At 41.8% G+C, this 18,976-nt stretch overlaps 1 protein-coding gene across 1 annotated transcript in view; it reads left to right on the forward strand.

Moving 5' to 3' along the window:
• The window catches only part of LOC148364860 (integrin alpha-5-like), a 106,628-nt gene that overhangs the window by 35,710 nt on the left and 51,942 nt on the right, over window positions 1–18,976 (forward strand). The window contains exons 5-15 of the mRNA XM_088339063.1: window positions 435–496; window positions 801–846; window positions 944–1,069; window positions 2,155–2,199; window positions 4,037–4,080; window positions 4,192–4,248; window positions 9,991–10,043; window positions 12,924–13,129; window positions 14,283–14,474; window positions 15,455–15,500; window positions 15,585–15,698. Of these exons, the coding sequence (XP_088195189.1) occupies window positions 435–496; window positions 801–846; window positions 944–1,069; window positions 2,155–2,199; window positions 4,037–4,080; window positions 4,192–4,248; window positions 9,991–10,043; window positions 12,924–13,129; window positions 14,283–14,474; window positions 15,455–15,500; window positions 15,585–15,698 (991 nt within the window). The remainder of the gene's footprint in view (window positions 1–434; window positions 497–800; window positions 847–943; window positions 1,070–2,154; window positions 2,200–4,036; window positions 4,081–4,191; window positions 4,249–9,990; window positions 10,044–12,923; window positions 13,130–14,282; window positions 14,475–15,454; window positions 15,501–15,584; window positions 15,699–18,976) is intronic.

An 18,976-nucleotide genomic window follows, 5' to 3' on the forward strand; every position in this document is an offset into this window, starting at 1 on the left:
ACCCAGAATCTGCAGGTCTGCAACAAATTTTAAGTACCTATATCATTTTGCGTTCATTTTGGCGGCTGGGATTTTTGGACTGTGTGCTTCAATGAAGGATATTTAGTTTCAATCGCGGGACTTGAAGTTTGGCTTGTATTAATCTCGTGTTTGTTTGGTGTGGGTTCATGCGGCTTATATACAGGTGCGGCTTGTGTATGGACAAAATCGGTTTTCCCCTTAAAATGTGATGGGTGCGGCTTATAATCAGGTGCGCTCTATAGTCCGGAATTTACGGTAATCCAAAAGTAATTGAAAGTAATCCAGTTAAAGTAACCCTACCTAACCCTGCCCCTTGATTCATTTAACTAGAAATAACATAAAGCTGAGCTTTAGTCATCTCCTATTTTAAACACTTATGGTTTCTACCTTGGTTTGTCTTTTCTTTACTACAGAAAGACATGGACCTGCAGGACAGGGCTATTGTCAAGGAGGATTCAGTGCTGACTTCACCAAGGTAAGAGCAATATTTGTAATTCCTCACAGAGCCATTGTTGTTTCGACTATAATAGACAAAAAAATAATAGAATAGAATAGAATAGAATATACCTTTATTGTTACAAAATGGGTTAACATATTGTGACAACGAAATTGGGCATGGCACTCCAGTTTCACACATTCTCAGTGAGGTAAAAAAAGCCAAGGAGATAAAGAAACAATGAAGATAAGGTTAAAAATCGCGTATAACAGGCTATAAGAATGTATTTTAATCTTGAGAACAAAGAAGGTTTCTCACAAGCTTCTGTTCTGACATCTTCTAGGATGGGAGAGTTATTCTTGGTGGACCAGGCAGCTTTTACTGGCAAGGTGAAGTAACATACCATGTACTCGGATCAAAGGATAGTGAAACAACATATCCTCTGTTTAAATGCAAGATAACAAATCCCATGGTAACATTTTATAGGTCAGCTGATTTCAGCCACGCCAGACGAGATTGTTAAAGCCTACTACCCTTCATATTTCTTACTGTCCGTCGCTGGGCAGATTCAAACAAGGCAGGTCCAGGGGAGCTACGATGATAGTTACTTGGGTAAGGAAATTATATTCACCTAGCTACCTTCCTACCTACCTACCTACCTACCTACCTACCTACCTACCTACCTACCTACCTACCTACCTACCGATTGACCGACCGACCTACCTACCTACATACAGTACCTACCGACCAATATCCCTACTGACCGACCTACCTATCTACCTGCCTATCTACCTGCCTACCTACCTACCTACCTACCTACCTACCTACCTACCTACCTACCTACCTACCTACCTACCTACCTACCTACCTACCTACCTACCTACCTACCTACCTACCTACCTAATGCTACACAAACTTTTTCTTCTTTTTCCCTGTTTTTTTTCCCCAAAAATGTTTTTCCTTTAAAAAAATCTCATTGTGTTTATTTTTTCCTAGCTGTTACTTTTTTCTTTTTGTTCTCTATTTACTTTTTCCTTTGTTTCTTTCTTTTCTTTTTTTCTGTTTTTTTCTGAATTTTTCCTTCTTTTTTCTCTTCCTTTTGTTTCTTTTTTTCTCAGTTTTTCACTACTTTTTCATGTTGGTATTTGTATTCATTTTTGTTCTATGCCCCCTCCCTTTAAGTCATTTTGTGCATAATTTTACATAATATTTGGTCATGTAGGGATGAAAGAAGCAAAAACAACCTGAAGAGCTGTTTAGGACCCGAAAGAGTCGGTTCCTTTTAGTGAGCCGGGCTGAAGAAGCCGGTTCTCGAAAAACTCTACTAACTTTACTCAACTTCGTTCTGCTTCGACCTTGACTTCAAAATACCGCATTTAGAACACAGCGTCAGGGGAACCCTTGTATTTTTACCTTCATGCACTGTAACTTTGACTTAATTCGCTTCTTAATTAGCAATTTCGAGCCCTGATTTAGCTGGCTAGATTTTCTTGTGCGCGGAAAAGCTTAGAGGGAACATTGTTGACCGACCTACCTACCTACCTACCTACATACATACATACATACATACCCACCTTCTCACCTATTGGTACTAGATTATGCAATTAAACTACTGATAAGTGAAAATGTTGACAAATGCAGTGTTGTATTACTGATTATTTTGTAACCCTTTTTAAATATGACTCGTCTACCTGCAGGTTATTCCATTGCCGGTGGCGAGTTCAGCGGGGATGATCAGGAAGGTGAGGGTTATGTTGACAGTTTAAAATCTCAAAATACACACAGGCGTAGCGTTTGTTGGCCTCCTTAGCCAGGGTTGGGTAGGGTTACTTTAAGTTGATTACTTTCAATTACTTTTGGACGACTCCAATACCAAATATGCCAATAAAAGACAAAAGAAACTAAATAGGAATAAAATGACTAAATTTTGTGCAGGCTTGGGGAGTAACGAAATACATGGAACGGCAAAAATGATGTTTGGATTTATTTTCATTTTGTTTCTGTCGCATTTTATGTTAGTTTTGCCGGAGATCAAAGAGATCAAAGCCAGGAGAGAAAGCTTACCACGTGTTGTGAGTCATCATTTTATTCCTATTTAGTTTCTTTTGTCTTTTATTAGCATATTTGGTATTGGAGTAATCCAAAAGTATTTGAAAGTAATCAAGTTAAAGTAACCCTACCCAACCCTGATCATAACCGTTATTACTTCAAATGTGGGTTTAATCAATGCATACCACTATCACTAGATATGTTTTAACCAGGGTTGGGTAGGGTTACTTTAAGTCATGTCAAGTCATTTTTATTTGTATAGCCCTTAATCACAAAGAGTCTCAAAGGGCATCACAGGTTATTACACAGACTATTTTTTTCAGACTATTATTACACCATCCCCTGATCTGGAACCAACATGAGGGCAAGGAAAAACTCAAAAAAACTCAACATGAGGAAAATAAAGAAACCTTTAACTTGATTACTTTCAATTACTTTTGGATTACTCCAGTACCAAATATGCTATTAAAAGACAAAATAAACTAAATATGAATACAAATACTACATTTTGTGCTGGCTTGGGGAGTAAGGGAATACATGGAACGGCAAAAATGATGTTTGGATTTATTTTCATTTTGTTTCTGTCGCATTTTATGTTAGTTTTGCCGGAGATCAAAGAGATCAAAGCCAGGAGAGAAAGCTTACCACGTGTTGTGAGTCATCATTTTATTCCTATTTAGTTTCTTTTGTCTTTTATTAGCATATTTGGTATTGGAGTAATCCAAAAGTATTTGAAAGTAATCAAGTTAAAGTAACCCTACCCAACCCTGATCATAACCGTTATTACTTCAAATGTGGGTTTAATCAATGCATACCACTATCACTAGATATGTTTTAACCAGGGTTGGGTAGGGTTACTTTAAGTCATGTCAAGTCATTTTTATTTGTATAGCCCTTAATCACAAAGAGTCTCAAAGGGCATCACAGGTTATTACACAGACTATTTTTTTCAGACTATTATTACACCATCCCCTGATCTGGAACCAACATGAGGGCAAGGAAAAACTCAAAAAAACTCAACATGAGGAAAATAAAGAAACCTTTAACTTGATTACTTTCAATTACTTTTGGATTACTCCAGTACCAAATATGCTATTAAAAGACAAAATAAACTAAATATGAATACAAATACTACATTTTGTGCTGGCTTGGGGAGTAAGGGAATACATGGAACGGCAAAAATGATGTTTGGATTTATTTTCATTTTGTTTCTGTCGCATTTTATGTTTGTTTTGCCGGAGATCAAAGAGATCAAAGCCAGGAGAGAAAGCTTACCACGTGTTGTGAGTGATCATTTTATTCATATTTAGTTTCTTTTGTCTTTTATTAGCATATTTGGTATTGGAGTCATCCAAAAGTAATTGAAAGTAATCCAGTTAAAGTAAGCCCTACCCAACCCTGCCCTTAGCACTACATTCTCCACACATCCCCTGCAGCACAGGAACAGGGGGGACCTCGTAAAAGTGTAAACATGATTGCAATGCCTCTTTATCAGTTCTAACGTTTTGATGCTTGATGTCTTTGTTTCAGATTTCATCACAGGAGTCCCCAAAGGACTCATGCTGTATGGCTTAGTAAGGAATACTAATTAATTAATAAGTTCATTTCATTCCCTAGTGTCGACGAAATACATTACTGATTGATGAATTGTGATGGAACGGTTTGTAAGAAAAACTGTCTCACAGGTCACTATTTTCGATGCAAGGGATCTGAAATCACTGCTCAACGTTACAGGAGAGCAGGTATGTGCTTTTTGAATGAATGAAACTTTATTTGGAAACATGAGGAAACAAAATAAACAAAAAACAGCGAGTCAAAAAACAAATTATTTTGGGAAGAATTTCATTTTCTGTTCACTTTCTGATTGTCTCAAATTTAGGGGTTTGGCAAGGAGGAAATTTGCCCCGTGTAGTGCAGTGTTCATTTTAGCTGTGAAAAGTGATGGGTCCCGGGGACTCGCATGCTCAAAAATCTATGGGTCCCAACAGAGATTTATGGGTCCCCAAAATTTAATGTTATCGAGGTTGAAATTGTAAATCGGCGACAAATATATAAAATAAATCTTTATATTCATTCCGTTTTAATCATCACACTTAATTGGTAATACAAAGCAGTTATCACTTCAGATTTTTCAGTTCACAAAAATATTGTAGATTATACAAAATAATATTGCTGAAATATTAGTCTATATATTCATGCAGTTTTAATCACTTCAGATTTTTCAGTTCATATATTCTTCGTGGTTTGCTGTCTTGCCACAGTTGTAATGCCTTCTCAAGGTCCAATTGCAGCAACGGAATTTCCATAGCTAATTTGTGGTTTTTATTGTCGTTGTGCCGATCCAATGTGCTTTTCTGAAAGTTCGTATTGCGAAATGATTCGTGCAATCCAGTTTTTTTGTCACTCTGGGTACACGCATCACAGAACATGTCGCCTCCATTATCATCCTCCTCATAGCGTCACCAGGAATGTAATTGAGTCAATTTTGGCAGAAAAGTCCTTTTCTTGCTAGGAGTATTCTTTTGTTTATCTTTCGTCGAATCGTTCGCTTCAAAACACGTGTTTTACTTGCCTTCACGGTCTTCTGAAGAATTCCTCCGCTGTTTTTTCGTGCCGGAATTATTGCCTTTGTTACCACTTTCTGTATTATGTTTCGACTTATTACCGACACTGAAGAAATTACCAATTTTTGTCTTAATTTGCACCTAATACCAACTGTTTTTTCGGAGGCATACTTCTCTTTCACTCGACAACCACCAAAACAATGACGTCATCTCGAAGCAACGAGATCTCGTTTGCCGCGATCGGCGCGAGACCAAAACAACAATGGCGGATCTGCCTGACGAAAAGTTTGGAGTGCGGTTAATCTTTGTTTAAAAAAAAAGTAATCGGGTAATAATGACAATTTGGTGTCCAAAAAGTTGCGTCCCGGGGACGCACGTTGATTCGACACGATGCGTCCCCAGCAAAAATGATGCGTCTAGGACGCAGGGACGCGGGAAAACCAGAACACTGGTTGTGGTGGTCGATACCAGGCCAAAGACCTACAATATCACTTTTTGTCTAACTGTTCAGAATGTGTCAGAAATAGGCAGTCAACCATATATTCAGTTGCGATCAGTTGGCCCAGATTTTCAAATCAAGTAATGTCAGATTACTTAAGCCAGTCATTGGCCAATATTACAGAAAAAGCAGCGGCTCAGGAGGTAGAGCGCTCGTCTTGGGATCAAGAGATCGCAGTTCGGATCCCGCCTCCTCCGTGTCATGTCGAAGTGTCCTTGGGTAAGACACTGAACCCCTAATACCCCCAATAAGCATTCCGTCGAAGCAACAAATACTTGTAAATAAAAGTAATTGCATAGCTAGTGGCTTAGTTGGCAAGATATAACAAAAGATATATGAGTTCCTTGAAACGTTCTCTGTTTTATGTCCACCTGCTCTGTCTCGGCTCACCTGTAGCTTGTTATCCCTGGTGATGCCATGCATTTTATTTGGTGCCTCAGGCTGTCTCATCTTTTGTTTGCTGTAGCCACTCGTCACGTTCGAGTATTTATTCTTTCATGCTGCTTTGATCTTGTTTCGACTGTTGGCATTTCCTTTTGCTGCATATTTTAGGGACCCTCGTTCACACTAGTATCATGCAGTGTTCCCTCTAAGCTGCGCGCGTGCGCAATCGCGCACTGCTCGCACATTCTCAGCGCACAAGAAAATATAGCCAGTGCACAAAAATGAGGGCTTAAAATTACTAATTAAGAAGCGACTTAAGTCAAATTTACAGTGCATGAAGGTAAAATTACACGGGTTCCCCTGGCGTTGTGCCCTTAATGCGGTATTTTGAAGTCGAGTCGAAGTAGAACGAAGTTGAGTAAGGTTAGTAGAGTATGTCGAGAACCGGCTCACTAAAAAGGAACCGGCTCTTTCGGGTCCTAAACGGCTCTTCAGGTTGTTTTTGCTTCTTTAATCCCAACATGACCAAATATTAAGTAAAATTATGCACAAAATGACTTAAAGGAAGGGGGGAATAGAACAAAAAAGAAAAAAATACCAAAATAAAGGAGTAGTGAAAAGCTGAGAAAAAAAGAAACAAAAGGAAGAGAAATATCTTGGATATCTTGTGAAAGAAAAATAATTTTGCATTGCCGGAAACTCAGCAAAATGTAACTTGAGGTCAAGTTTTGGACATGTTTGATAATTAATTATCTTGCCACACTTGGGATTATGGTGGCTCACTGTTGTTTCAAGCGTTGCTCGCCGACTTTATGTGAACGCTCAGACCCGTAAGGAAAATTACAGGGAACATTGGTCCCGGGGACTCGCATGCTCAAAAATCGATGGGTCTCAACAGAGATCTATGGGTCCCCAAAATTTAGTGTTATCGAGGTTGAAATCGTAAATCGGTGACAAATATATAATAAAAATCTATATATCAGTTTTAATCATCAAATTATTAATTCATTTTCTGCATCAAATTATTGTCTTTTTTTCATTTTCTCCTTTTATACTCCCTTTTTTTCTTAACTCCTTTATACAACATAATAATTCGTAATCTAATGTAAAGCACGTGAGCCGTTTGAGAGCCGGGTCTCTTGAATAGGTTGAGCCGAAAAAGACGGTTCTCTAAAAAGAGACGGACTTTTCACCACACAACTCGAGATCGGCGTGCGGACGAAAACTCGAACCGCGAGACCAAAACAACATCTGCCGGATCTGCCTGACGAAAAGTTTGGAGTGCGGTGATTCTTTGTTTATAAAAAATGTAATAGGGTAATAATGACAATTTTGTGTCCAAAAAATTGCGTCCCCAGCAAAAATGATGCGTCTAGGACGCAGGGAAGCGGGCAAACCAGAACACTGCTCGTCTCATGTTGAATGAATTACTAGCTTGAGCCTTGCATTTAGGTCCAACTCAGTACTCTTCAGAAGTTGATGCAATTGAATAAATACAGTGAAAGAGATTTACTTCTGGTTACAGCTTACCACGTGTTGTGAGTCATCATTTTATTCATATTTACTTTCTTTGGTCTTTTATTAGCATATTTGGTATTGGAGCAATCCAAAAGTAATTGAAAGTAATCCAGTTAAAGTGACCCTACCCAACCCTGCTAGCAAAGCAACAAAAAAATTAGGTAGCACAAAACCTATGCACTAAACATAAAACTAAACAACAAAAAACCCAACAACACTAGACCAAATCAACTTAAGACATAATGAACACAAACACCTAACAAAAAAATATCATAGATTCCAAAGCCACACCAAGACAAAGCTGGTGTCAACCATATAGAGGAAGCAACGGTCTTATTTCACATAGTGAGTAGGAATTGGAAAAATAACATTCAAATGGAGTCTCAGTAGATTTGACCCTTCACCATTGCCTATTTTATTGATTCCATATGAGTTACCCTGCATACCTTTGCCAGTAAGGCAGTCTCTGGTATTAAGGCTTGTCTTTCACTTGGGCCTCTAATGTGATTTATGGGTAGAAATGCTACAAATCACCTTAAGTAGAAACTCATAGTGATGAAACACAATCCTTGTTTATCCAAAAAATGATGACTCACAACACGTGGTAAGCTTTCTCTCCTGGCTTTGATCTCCAGCAAAACTAACATCAAATGCGACAGAAACAAAATGAAAATAAATCCAAACATCATTTTTGCCGTTCCATGTATTCCGTTACTCCCCAAGCCTGCACAAAATGTAGTCATTTTATTCATATTTTGTTTCTTTGGTCTTTTATTAGCATATTTGGTATTGGAGTAATCCAAAAGTAATTGTAAGTAATCCAGTTAAAGTATATGGTAATATGCAGGGTTGGGTAGGGTTACTTTAACTGGATTACTTTCAATGACTTTTGGATTACTCCAATACCAAATATGCTAATAAAAGACAAAATAAACTAAATATGAATACAATTATGACTCACAACACGTGGTAAGCTTTCTCTCCTGGCTTTGATCTCTTTGACCTCCGGCAAAACGAACATAAAATGCGACAGAAACCAAATGAAAATCAATCCAAACAGCTTGCCAACATCATTTTTGCCGTCCCATGTATTCTGTTACTCCCAAGCCTGCACAAAATGTAGTCACTTTATTCATATTTTGTTTGTTCGGTCATTTATTAGCATATTTGGTATTGGAGTCATTGTTAGAGCTATTATGTTATCTCATCTCATCTCATCAGCCGTACCTCTTATCCTCATTAGGGTCTCGGTGGGGCTGGAGCCCATCCCAGCCATCTCCGGGCAGTGGGCAGGGGACACCCTGAACTGGTTGCCAGCCAATCGCAGGGCACACAGGGACAGACAACTCACTCGCTCCTTCACACCTAGGGACAATTTGGACCGGCCAATTCACCTGAAATGCATGGTTTTTGGAATGTGGGAGGAAATCAGAGTGCCCGGAGGAATATGTTATCGATACGCTAAAAGCTGGAGTGATCAGGAAGAAATACAAATGTAGTTTTAAACTTCACTGCGCAGTGAGGAGAGAGCGGACATGGTATGTTCTGCTTTGGGTTATACCAAGACCTCTCTAACCCCGTTTCTGGACAGCGAATGAGTTTTATTATACTGAAGTATACGTGTGTATTAAAATCAGACTATGTGTGTGTGTTTTAATGATTATTCCTACATTCAAAATAGAAAAATAGTAAATACAAATAAGTAAAAACAAGTTAAAGTGTGAGTTAAATTCATCGGGATTATTTGTAACATAGAAGACAGAGAAATACACAATTAACTAAATATGATCTACTTTACGCAGCACAGCGGCGCAGTGGTTAGCGCATGTGCGGCACAGTTCTGAGGTCGTGGGAACCTCCTGCGTGGGTTCAAATCCAGCTCCCGGCCTTACTGTGTGGAGTTTGTATGTTCTCCCCATGCTCGCTTGGGTTTCCTCCGGGCACTCCGGTTTCCTCCCACATTCCAAAGACATGCATTTGAGTGAATTGGCCGGTCCAAATTGTCCCTAGGTGTGACTGAGCGAGTGAGTTGTCCGTCCCCGTGTGCCCTGCGATTGGCTGGCAACCAGTTCAGGGTGTCCCCTGCCCACTGCCCGATGATTGCTGGGATGGGCTCCAGCACCCCCGCGACCCTACTGAGGATAAGCGGTGCAGCTAAATGAGATGAGATGAGATGAGATGAGATGATCTACTTTACAGTCATCCAAAAGTAATTGAAAGTAATCCAGTTAAAGTAACCCTACCCAACCCTGGTAATATGACATTTAAACAGAAGAAATGAGGTAAAAGAGCTGGAGTCTGAGGACATCCCCCACCTTCTCTCATCTTTCCAGAAGAAGCTCCCAGCTTTAGCTCCTTGAAAATGGAGACATTGGCACCGCAGGGGGATTGTAGGACTGAGGGATTTACTGGGCTGAAGTTTGAAGGGTACCAAAGGGACAATGTGGAAAGAAAATAGAGAGATCTGTGCAGAGTGATGTAATTAGAGACCGACCGAGTCTTGTTTTAATGTGTTCCAGATGGGGTCTTACTTTGGCTATGCAGTGGCAGCCACTGACATCAACAATGACGGGTGAGTGCTTAGTGTGACTGTACACACTTGATAGAAAGATGGAAAGGAGAAGGGAAACCAGAGAAATTCAAGATGGGATTAGGAAATCTATGTTTAGACTTTTGTCATCATAACCCAGGTCAAGTATGTAGCTATTTCCCACGCTGGCTTAGGCATGTCAATCTTAGTTCATTTCATGTATAATTCATATAATAATAATTCGTTCTTTTGCCCGGAATTTTACACAACATACAGTAGTCATCGCTAAAAAGTATTTTCAGTCGGCTGATGATGTCACGGGACCGGACCAGATCGGAGGCAGGAGGCAGGAAGGATGAACTCAATCGCGTAACGACCAGTTACTTTTATTTAGCAAAATAAAAGTTGTCCAACACTCAGGGACAAAACAAAACAAAAACAGGCTTACAGGCAAACAGGAACTCAGACTAGGAATACTCACAAAACAGGCTTTTACTCAGAACGGGCAAACACAGGATTCCTCAACAAACAGAACAGATTAATGCAGAACAGAAAACGCAATGAACCAGCAACCGGCAATCCCCAAAACCCGCCTTTAAGAAGCTCATACGCAAATTAGACGATCTGCTACAGCCGGTGCCCAGGGGGCGGGGCCAGCCGGTCGCCACGGCGACCATGCCGGACATGACAGATGATTTGACCTTTTTCATAAGTTTTCTTTTTTTTTTTACTATTAGGACTTATGGTACTTATTTCTAAGTTTTTTTTTTAACAAAATTAAATACAACTTGAGCAATCTTATCCAATAACATGACGGATCATATTTGTTATTATAAATATTTTTTTTTATTTAATTGTATATTTGATTTTGTCTAGTAGTACTTTCCATACTTAATTTTCCCTAGTAATTTAAATTAGCAAATATAAATGATATAGCAGATTGTAGTTAATATTACTCATTTTAAAAGTAAGTTTTCCAATTTTACTGAAAATAAATGTGAAAATAAATCTTAAAATGTGCTCTTATAGTTAGTTATACTTCCGTGTACTTACTTTTATTTCCATGAAAATTATTGTAAAATAAAAAAGGTTAAATATATCAGCAGAACTAACAAAATTTATTTGGAAAAAAATTACAGTATTTTACTTATTTGACTAGATTTCTTTACACAATTTCATAACTGAGCTTATTAAAGTGGACAACTGGATTTCCAAGTGTCCAGTGTTAAAATAAACAACACAATGTCATATTAATGTGTATGTCATATTTGTGATTTTCAATAGCGACGTAACTTCCATGATTTTTATTTATATTTTAAAAGTTACAGATAATTACCATTAACTCTACATCATTTTCTATAAGAATAGAATAGAATAGAATAGAATAGAATAGAATATACCTTTATTGTCATTGTTACAAAATGGGTTGAACATATTGTGACAACAAAATTGGGCGGGCACTCCAGTTTCACATTTGACGTGAGGATAAAAGAAAACAAAGAAAATAAAGGCACAAAGAAGATAAAGGTTATAATATACACAATATTTACACAAGAAATGTGGGAATGTAGGAGCAGTTTTGGGATCGTATTAGTGCAATATGCGTTAAGTGCAAAAATAGTCAACATTGTGCAAAAAATAGTCAACATTGTGCTTACAAATGGACAGTTATACTCCCATCTACAGTGTTCATGAGCAAAATGTTCTGGAAAACCGCTTCTGTGACTCTGCACATATTTACTATATATCAATAATACATTGTTCTTTTAAAAAACTACGTTTTTATCATTTTGCTAATGCTTTGTTTTACTTGCATTATTTAGGGATAAAGAATACATCCATTCCGTCATTCATTTCTTCATTCATTCATTCCTACATTCATTCACTCATTCATTCCTTCATTCATTCACTCATTCATTCATAAAAGGAGAAATTTGTATGACGTTAGGTATTTGTTTTATTGATACTGTCACGAGACCGGACCGGATCGGAGGCAGGAAGGATGAACTCATTCGCGTTAACGATCAGTACTTTTATTTAGCAAAATTAAAGTCGTCCAACACTCAGGGACAAAAACAGGCGTACAGGCAAACAGGAACTAAGACTAGGGATACTCACAAAACAGGCTTTTACTCAAAACTTGCAAACACAGGTTTCCTCTGAATCAAACAAAACAGGACAGAGCAAAACAGAACAGAAAATGAAATGAACCAGCAACCCACAAGACCCACAACCCACCCTTAAGAAGCCCACACGCAAATTAGACGATCTGCTCCAGCCGGTGCCCAGGGGGCGGGGCCAGCCGTTCGCCACGGCGACCATGCTCGACATGACAGATACACTTCTTTGGTAATATGAATTTACATAGCCCTTTAAGACTTTTTTGTGATTAAGGGCTATACAAAAAACATGACTTGACCTAACATACCCTCATATTTTTGAGGACATTTCATGTATCAAATGTGTCAGCATTGCTTCTTGAGATTCAAATGTACTGGCATCCGTCTGAAAAAAAGTAGTATTAAGTATTCCTAAATAAAATGGCAAGTTGAAAACCCCTTGACAGTTTTTGGGTATTATATGTATCCAGGGTTGGGTAGGGTTACTTTAACTGGATTACTTTCAATGACTTTTGGATTACTCCAATACCAAATATGCTAATAAAAGACAAAAGAAACTAAATATCAATAAAATGATGACTCACAACACGTGGTAAGCTTTCTCTCCTGGCTTTGATCTCTTTGATCTCCGGCACTCCCCAAGCCTGCACAAAATTTAGTAATTGTATTCATATTTAGTTTATTTTGTCTTTTATTAGCATATTTGGTATTGGAGTAATCCAAAAGTCATTGAAAGTAATCCTGTTAAAGTAACCCTACCCAACCCTGTATGTATCAAATGTTTTTTGTAACATCCTCCTAGACTAGATGACCTGGTGGTAGGAGCGCCAATGTTCATGCAACGAGGGTCAAACGGACGCCAGGAGGAACTTGGGAAAGTTTACGTTTATCTTCAGAAAGAGGCCTTGCAGCTCGAGCCCAGCCAGCATCTTACAGGCCAGCAGCCATTTGGTCGCTTTGGCACTTCATTGGCGCCATTGGGCGACCTCGACCAGGATGACTTTAATGGTAAGAGCGTAAAACCTTGGACTATGAATCAGTGTTCCCTCACATTCTCAGCGCACAAGAAAATCTAGCCAGCTCACAAAAATCAGGGCTCAAAATTACTAATTAAGAAGCGATTTAAGTCAAAGTTACAGTGCATGAAGGTCAAAATACATGGTTTACCCTGACGTTGTGTCTTAAATGCGGTATTTTAAAGTCGAGTCGAAGTAGAACGAAGTTGAGTAAAGTTAGTAGAGTTGGTCAAGAACCGGCTTCTTCGGCTCGGCTCACTAAAAGGAACCGGCTCTTTCGGGTCCTAAACGGCTCTTCAGGTTGTTTTTGCTTCTTTGATCCCAACATGACCAAATATTATGTAAAATTATGCACAAAATGACTCAAATGAAGGGGGGAATAGAATAAAAAAGAAAAAAATACCAAAATGAAAAAGTAGTGCAAAGCTGAGAAAAAAAGAAACAAGGGGAAAGAATAAAAAAGAAGGAAAATTTTTGAAAAAAGACAGAAAAAAGAAAAGAAAGAAACGTAGGAAAAAAGTAAACAGAGAACAAAAAGAAAAAAGTAACAGCTTGGAAAAAACAAACACAATGAGACTTTTTTTAAAGGAATTTAAAAAAAAGTGGAAAAAAACACAGAAAAAAGAAGAAAAAGTTTGTGTTGCTTTCAAATAATTTCCAATTATATCAAATGAATCTTGTTGCCAACATTGTACTTCCACTAAATTATGTGATTAAGTACAGTTCTGTATCGTGCAACCGACTCAATAAGCCCCCAAAAATGTTAATATTATGCGACAAAATAAATCAGGAAAAAAAAAGAAATGGATATCTTGTGAAAGAATTGTAAGAACAAACGACGTTTGTAGGCCGTACAACCTTTGCAATAATACATGGCACATGGTTTTGGTGACATCTAGTGAACATATTTAAAAGCGAAGGTCATTGTTTGACATGATGCGGCTTATTTTCTTCTTGCACTTCTCTCAGTATTTTCTCTTGGGCTGGATTAAATCCATATGTTTGACATCCTTAAGATAATAAACACTGCATTAAATGAAGAACAGCGTAGTTGCCAGAAAGTTATGTAGAGGATAGCAATTGTTACAAAGAACTAAAAGACAAAAGCTGCTTGGTATCATCCTGTTTTTTCATTTTACAATCAGACATGGCCGTCGGCTGTCCTTACGGAGGAGAAGATCAGCAGGGACTGGTATTTCTATTCAGTGGTTATCCGAAGGGATTGAAGGACATACCCATGCAGGTCCTCTCTGGCAACTGGGCGTCCAGCTCTTTCCCTGCCAACTTTGGTTTTGCGCTACGAGGAAACACAGATCTGGATCTAAACGGATACCCGGGTATTGCATTCCAAACTCAGAGATACATTACCGTATTTTCCGCACTATAGGGCGCACCGGGTTATAGGGCGCACCCCCAAAAAATCGTTTTTGGTCCTATATTTTCCATACATAGGGCGCACTGGATTATAAGGCGCTACAATGGGAACGTCGACAAAACAGTCGGATGGTTCAGTCCAACTGATTACCCCCTTAACATTCCCAAAGCTTGCAAAGAAGCAAATATGTGTCGTAGACACGTGCGGATGCGGTGTCCGTACGATGTCACTCAAATATCATTCGGAAGGTTAAAGTCTTGGGATTCAAGAAATGCCAACCATTCCTTAGTTTCTATTTTCTTTTTCGCTGGCAACTTTACTGTGCATATGACAATAAACACTTGGAATTGAGTTGAATTCACTCAACTCATCACAGCAACATCAAGATCGTTCTAAAACAAGATACCGGGAAAATATCACCTAAGTTCTCACGTTCAATAATGATACGCAACCATGGTCTTCTTACAACCGTGAGTGTAGTAAATCCAGGAGAGTCAAATATTTACAAATACAGACGAATGAAACATGTTTCTTTATGGCGTACTTTAGCAAGCTTGCTATTCAGAGTCATCTTTTTCGGCCAATTGCAGGGTTTGTTTCGGCCCTCTAGCCTATCCGAGGCTCCGAATAACTTCAGCCAATAGCGATCGATTCAAATGATAATTGACACATTGGTTAGCCAATGAAACGCCGGTATATAAATCCCAGCATACACCGCGTACTACTCCACGTTCGGGGGGAAATCGAGTCGGCGGCTGTTGCGTAAGTTGCGAGACCTTGCGACTTAATATTGAGCCATATATAAGGCGCACTGTATTATAAGGCGAATGGTCAGCTTTTGAAAAAAATAAAGGCTTTTAGGTGCGCCTTATAGTGCGGAAACTACGGTAATACAAACTTCTCCTTGATGACTTACTTTAATTCTCAAATTTTCTCTTTCAGATCTTATTGTTGGTGCTTTTGGGGCTGACAAAGCTGCGTTGTATAGGTGTGTTTCAACGATAAATCATTGGAATCGATTTTTGAATAGAAAAGTATTCCCATTTGTCATTTATTTTTGTTCTTTACTCAGGTCTCGGCCAATAGTGACTGCAAGTGCTTCTCTTACTGTACACCCAACAATGTTCAATCAAGAAGAACATCTTTGTGAGCTTTCCACTGAGAATGGAGCAACCCCTGTGTCTTGGTATGACAACATCCTACTGATCTGTTCTAAAAGCTCAACATGTTGTAAATATAAGAATAACATAATTGCACTTGAGAGTCTATCCCTTGTTGTGGAAATATAGTTTCTTTCAAAATACAGTGGAACCTCGGTTCTCGACCATAATCCGTTCCAGAACCCTGTTTGAAAAGCGATTTGTTCGATCACCGAAATCATTTTTCCCATTAAAAATAATGTAAATCGTTTTAATCCGTTCCAACACCCTGAATGTTTACCTTGAATGTTTAACGTAAACATAACTCCTCCTTGATCTGCTACCTTATCGTGGTGGAGGAGTTTGTGTGTCCCAATGATCCTAGGAGCTATGTTGTCGGGGGCTTTAAGCCCCTGGTAGGGTCACCCATGGCAAACAGGTCCTAGGTGAGTGGCCAGACAAAACGCAGATCAGAAGACCCCTAATGATGAGAGAAAACTTTGGTCCTCGATTTCCCTCGCCCGGACGCGGGTTACCGGGGCCCCCTTCTGGAGCCAGGCCTGGAGGTGGGGTCCGCTGGCGAGCGCCTGGTGGCCGGACCCTTACCCACGGGGGCCGGCCGGGCACAGCCCGAAGGGACGACGTGGGACCCTCTTCCCATGGGCTCACCACCTGTAGGAGGGGCCAAAGGGGTCGGGTGCGCAGAGAGCTGGGTAGCAGCCAAGGGAGGGGTCCTTGGCGCGACGATCCCCGGCTACAGAAACTGGCTTTTGGGACATGGAACGTTACCTCTCTGGCAGGGAAGGAGCCCGAGTTGGTGCGTGAGGTTGAGAAATTCCGACTAGATATAGTCGGACTCACCTCTACGCACGGCTTGGGCTCTGGTACCAGTCCTCTCGAGAGGGGTTGGACTCTCTTCCACTCTGGAGTTGCCCGTGGTGAGAGGCGCAGAGCCGGTGTGGGCATATTAATTGCTCCACGGCTCGGCGCCTGTACGTTGGGGTTCACCCCGGTAGACGAGAGGGTAGCCTCCCTCCGCCTTCGGGTGGGGGGACGGGTCCTGACTGTTGTTTGTGCTTATGCACCAAATAGCAGTTCGGAGTACCCAACCTTCTTGGGGTCCTTAGAGGGTGTGCTTGAGAGCGCGCCCCCTGGGGACTCCCTCGTACTGCTGGGAGACTTCAACGCTCACGTGGGCAATGACAGTGAGACCTGGAAGGGCGTGATTGGGAAGAACGGCCCCCCTGACCTGAACCCGAGTGGTGTTTCGTTATTGGACTTCTGTGCTCGTCATGGTCTGTCCATAATGAACACCATTTTCAGACATAAGGGTGTCCATATGTGCACTTGGCACCAGGACACCCTAGGCCGTAGTTCGATGATCGACTTTGTCATCGTTTCGTCGGACCTGCGGCCGCATGTTCTGGACACTCGGGTGAAGAGAGGGGCGGAGCTGTCAACTGATCACCACCTGGTGGTGAGTTGGCTTCGATGGTGGGGGAAGATGCCGGCCCGACCCGGCAGACCCAAGCGTGTTGTGAGGGTCTGTTGGGAACGGCTGGCAGAATCTCCTGTCAGAAGAAGTTTCAATTCACACCTCCGGCAGAACTTCGCCCATGTCCCGAGGGAGGCGGGGGACATTGAGTCCGAGTGGACCATGTTCCGCGCCTCCATTGTCGAGGCGGCTGATCGGAGCTGTGGCCGCAAGGTAGTCGGTGCCTGCCGCGGTGGCAACCCTCAGACCCGTTGGTGGTCACCGGCGGTGAGGGATGCCGTCAAGCTGAAGAAGGAGTCTTATCGGGCCTTCCTGGCCTGTGGGACTCTGGAAGCAGCTGGCAGGTATCGGCTGGCCAAGCGGAATGCGGCTTTGGCGGTTGCCGAGGCAAAAACTCGGGCATGGGAGGAGTTTGGCGAGGCCATGGAAGCCGACTTCCGAACGGCTTCGAGGAAATTCTGGTCCACCATCCGACGTCTTAGGGGGAGGAAGCGGTGTGCCATCGACACTGTGTATAGTGCCGATGGGGCGCTGCTGACCTCGACCCGGGACGTTGTGAATCGGTGGGCGGAGTACTTCGAAGACCTCCTCAATTCCACCGGCACGTCTTCCTCTGGGGAAGCAGAGCCTGAGGACTCTGGGTTGGGCTCTCGTATCACTGGGGTTGAAGTCACCGAGGTTGTCAAAAAACTCCTCGGTGGCAGGGCCCCGGGGGTCGATGAGATCCGCCCAGACTTCATTAAGGCTCTGGATGTTGTGGGCGTGTCATGGTCGACGCGCCTCTGCAACATCGCGTGGACATCGGGGACAGTGCCTCTGGACTGGCAGACTGGGGTGGTGGTTCCCGTCTTTAAGAAGGGGGACCGGAGAGTGTGTTCCAACTACAGGGGAATCACACTTCTCAGCCTTCCTGGTAAGGTCTATTCAGGGGTACTGGAGAGGAGGGTCCGCCAGGAAGTCGAATCTCGGATTCAGGAGGAACAGTGTGGTTTTCGTCCTGGCCGTGGAACACTGGACCAGCTCTATACACTCTTCAGGGTCTTTGAAGGTGCATGGGAATTTGCCTGTCCGGTCTACATGTGTTTTGTGGACTTGGAGAAGGCATTCGACCGTGTTCCTCGGGAGGCCCTGTGGGGGGTGCTTCGGGAGTATGGGGTACCGCACAGTCTTATCCGGGCTGTGCGGTCCCTGTATGCCCGGTGCCAGAGTCTGGTCCGCATTGCCGGCAATAAGTCGGATTCGTTCCCGGTGAGGGTTGGGCTCCGCCAGGGCTGCCCTTTGTCACCTATTCTGTTCATAACTTTTATGGACAGAATTTCTAGGCGCAGCCTTGGCGGGGATGGAGTCCGGTTTGGGGGCCTCAGCATTGCGTCACTGCTTTTTGCAGATGACGTGGTGCTGTTGGCTTCCTCAGCCCGTGATCTTCAGCTCTCGCTGGAGCGATTCGCAACCGAGTGTGAAGCGGCCGGGATGGGGATCAGCACCTCCAAGTCCGAGGCCATGGTTCTCAGTCGGAAAAGGGTGGTATGCTCCCTCCGTGTCGGGGAGGAGGTCTTGCCCCAAGTGGAGGAGTTCAAGTATCTTGGGGTCTTGTTCACGAGTGAGGGTAGGATGGAACGGGAGATCGACAGACGGGTCGGTGCAGCGTCTGCCGTCATTCGGACCCTGTACCGGTCTGTCGTGGTGAAGAGGGAGCTGAGCCGAAAGGCAAAGCTCTCGATCTACCAGTCCATCTACGTTCCTACCCTCACCTATGGTCATGAACTTTGGGTCATGACCGAAAGAACTCGATCCCGGATACAAGCGGCCGAAATGAGTTTCCTCCGCAGG

This window comes from Urocampus carinirostris, chromosome 6 (genome assembly GCF_059441175.1).
Source record: "Urocampus carinirostris isolate Australia breed hairy pipefish chromosome 6, RoL_Ucar_1.0, whole genome shotgun sequence".
NCBI lineage: Eukaryota > Metazoa > Chordata > Actinopteri > Syngnathiformes > Syngnathidae > Urocampus > Urocampus carinirostris.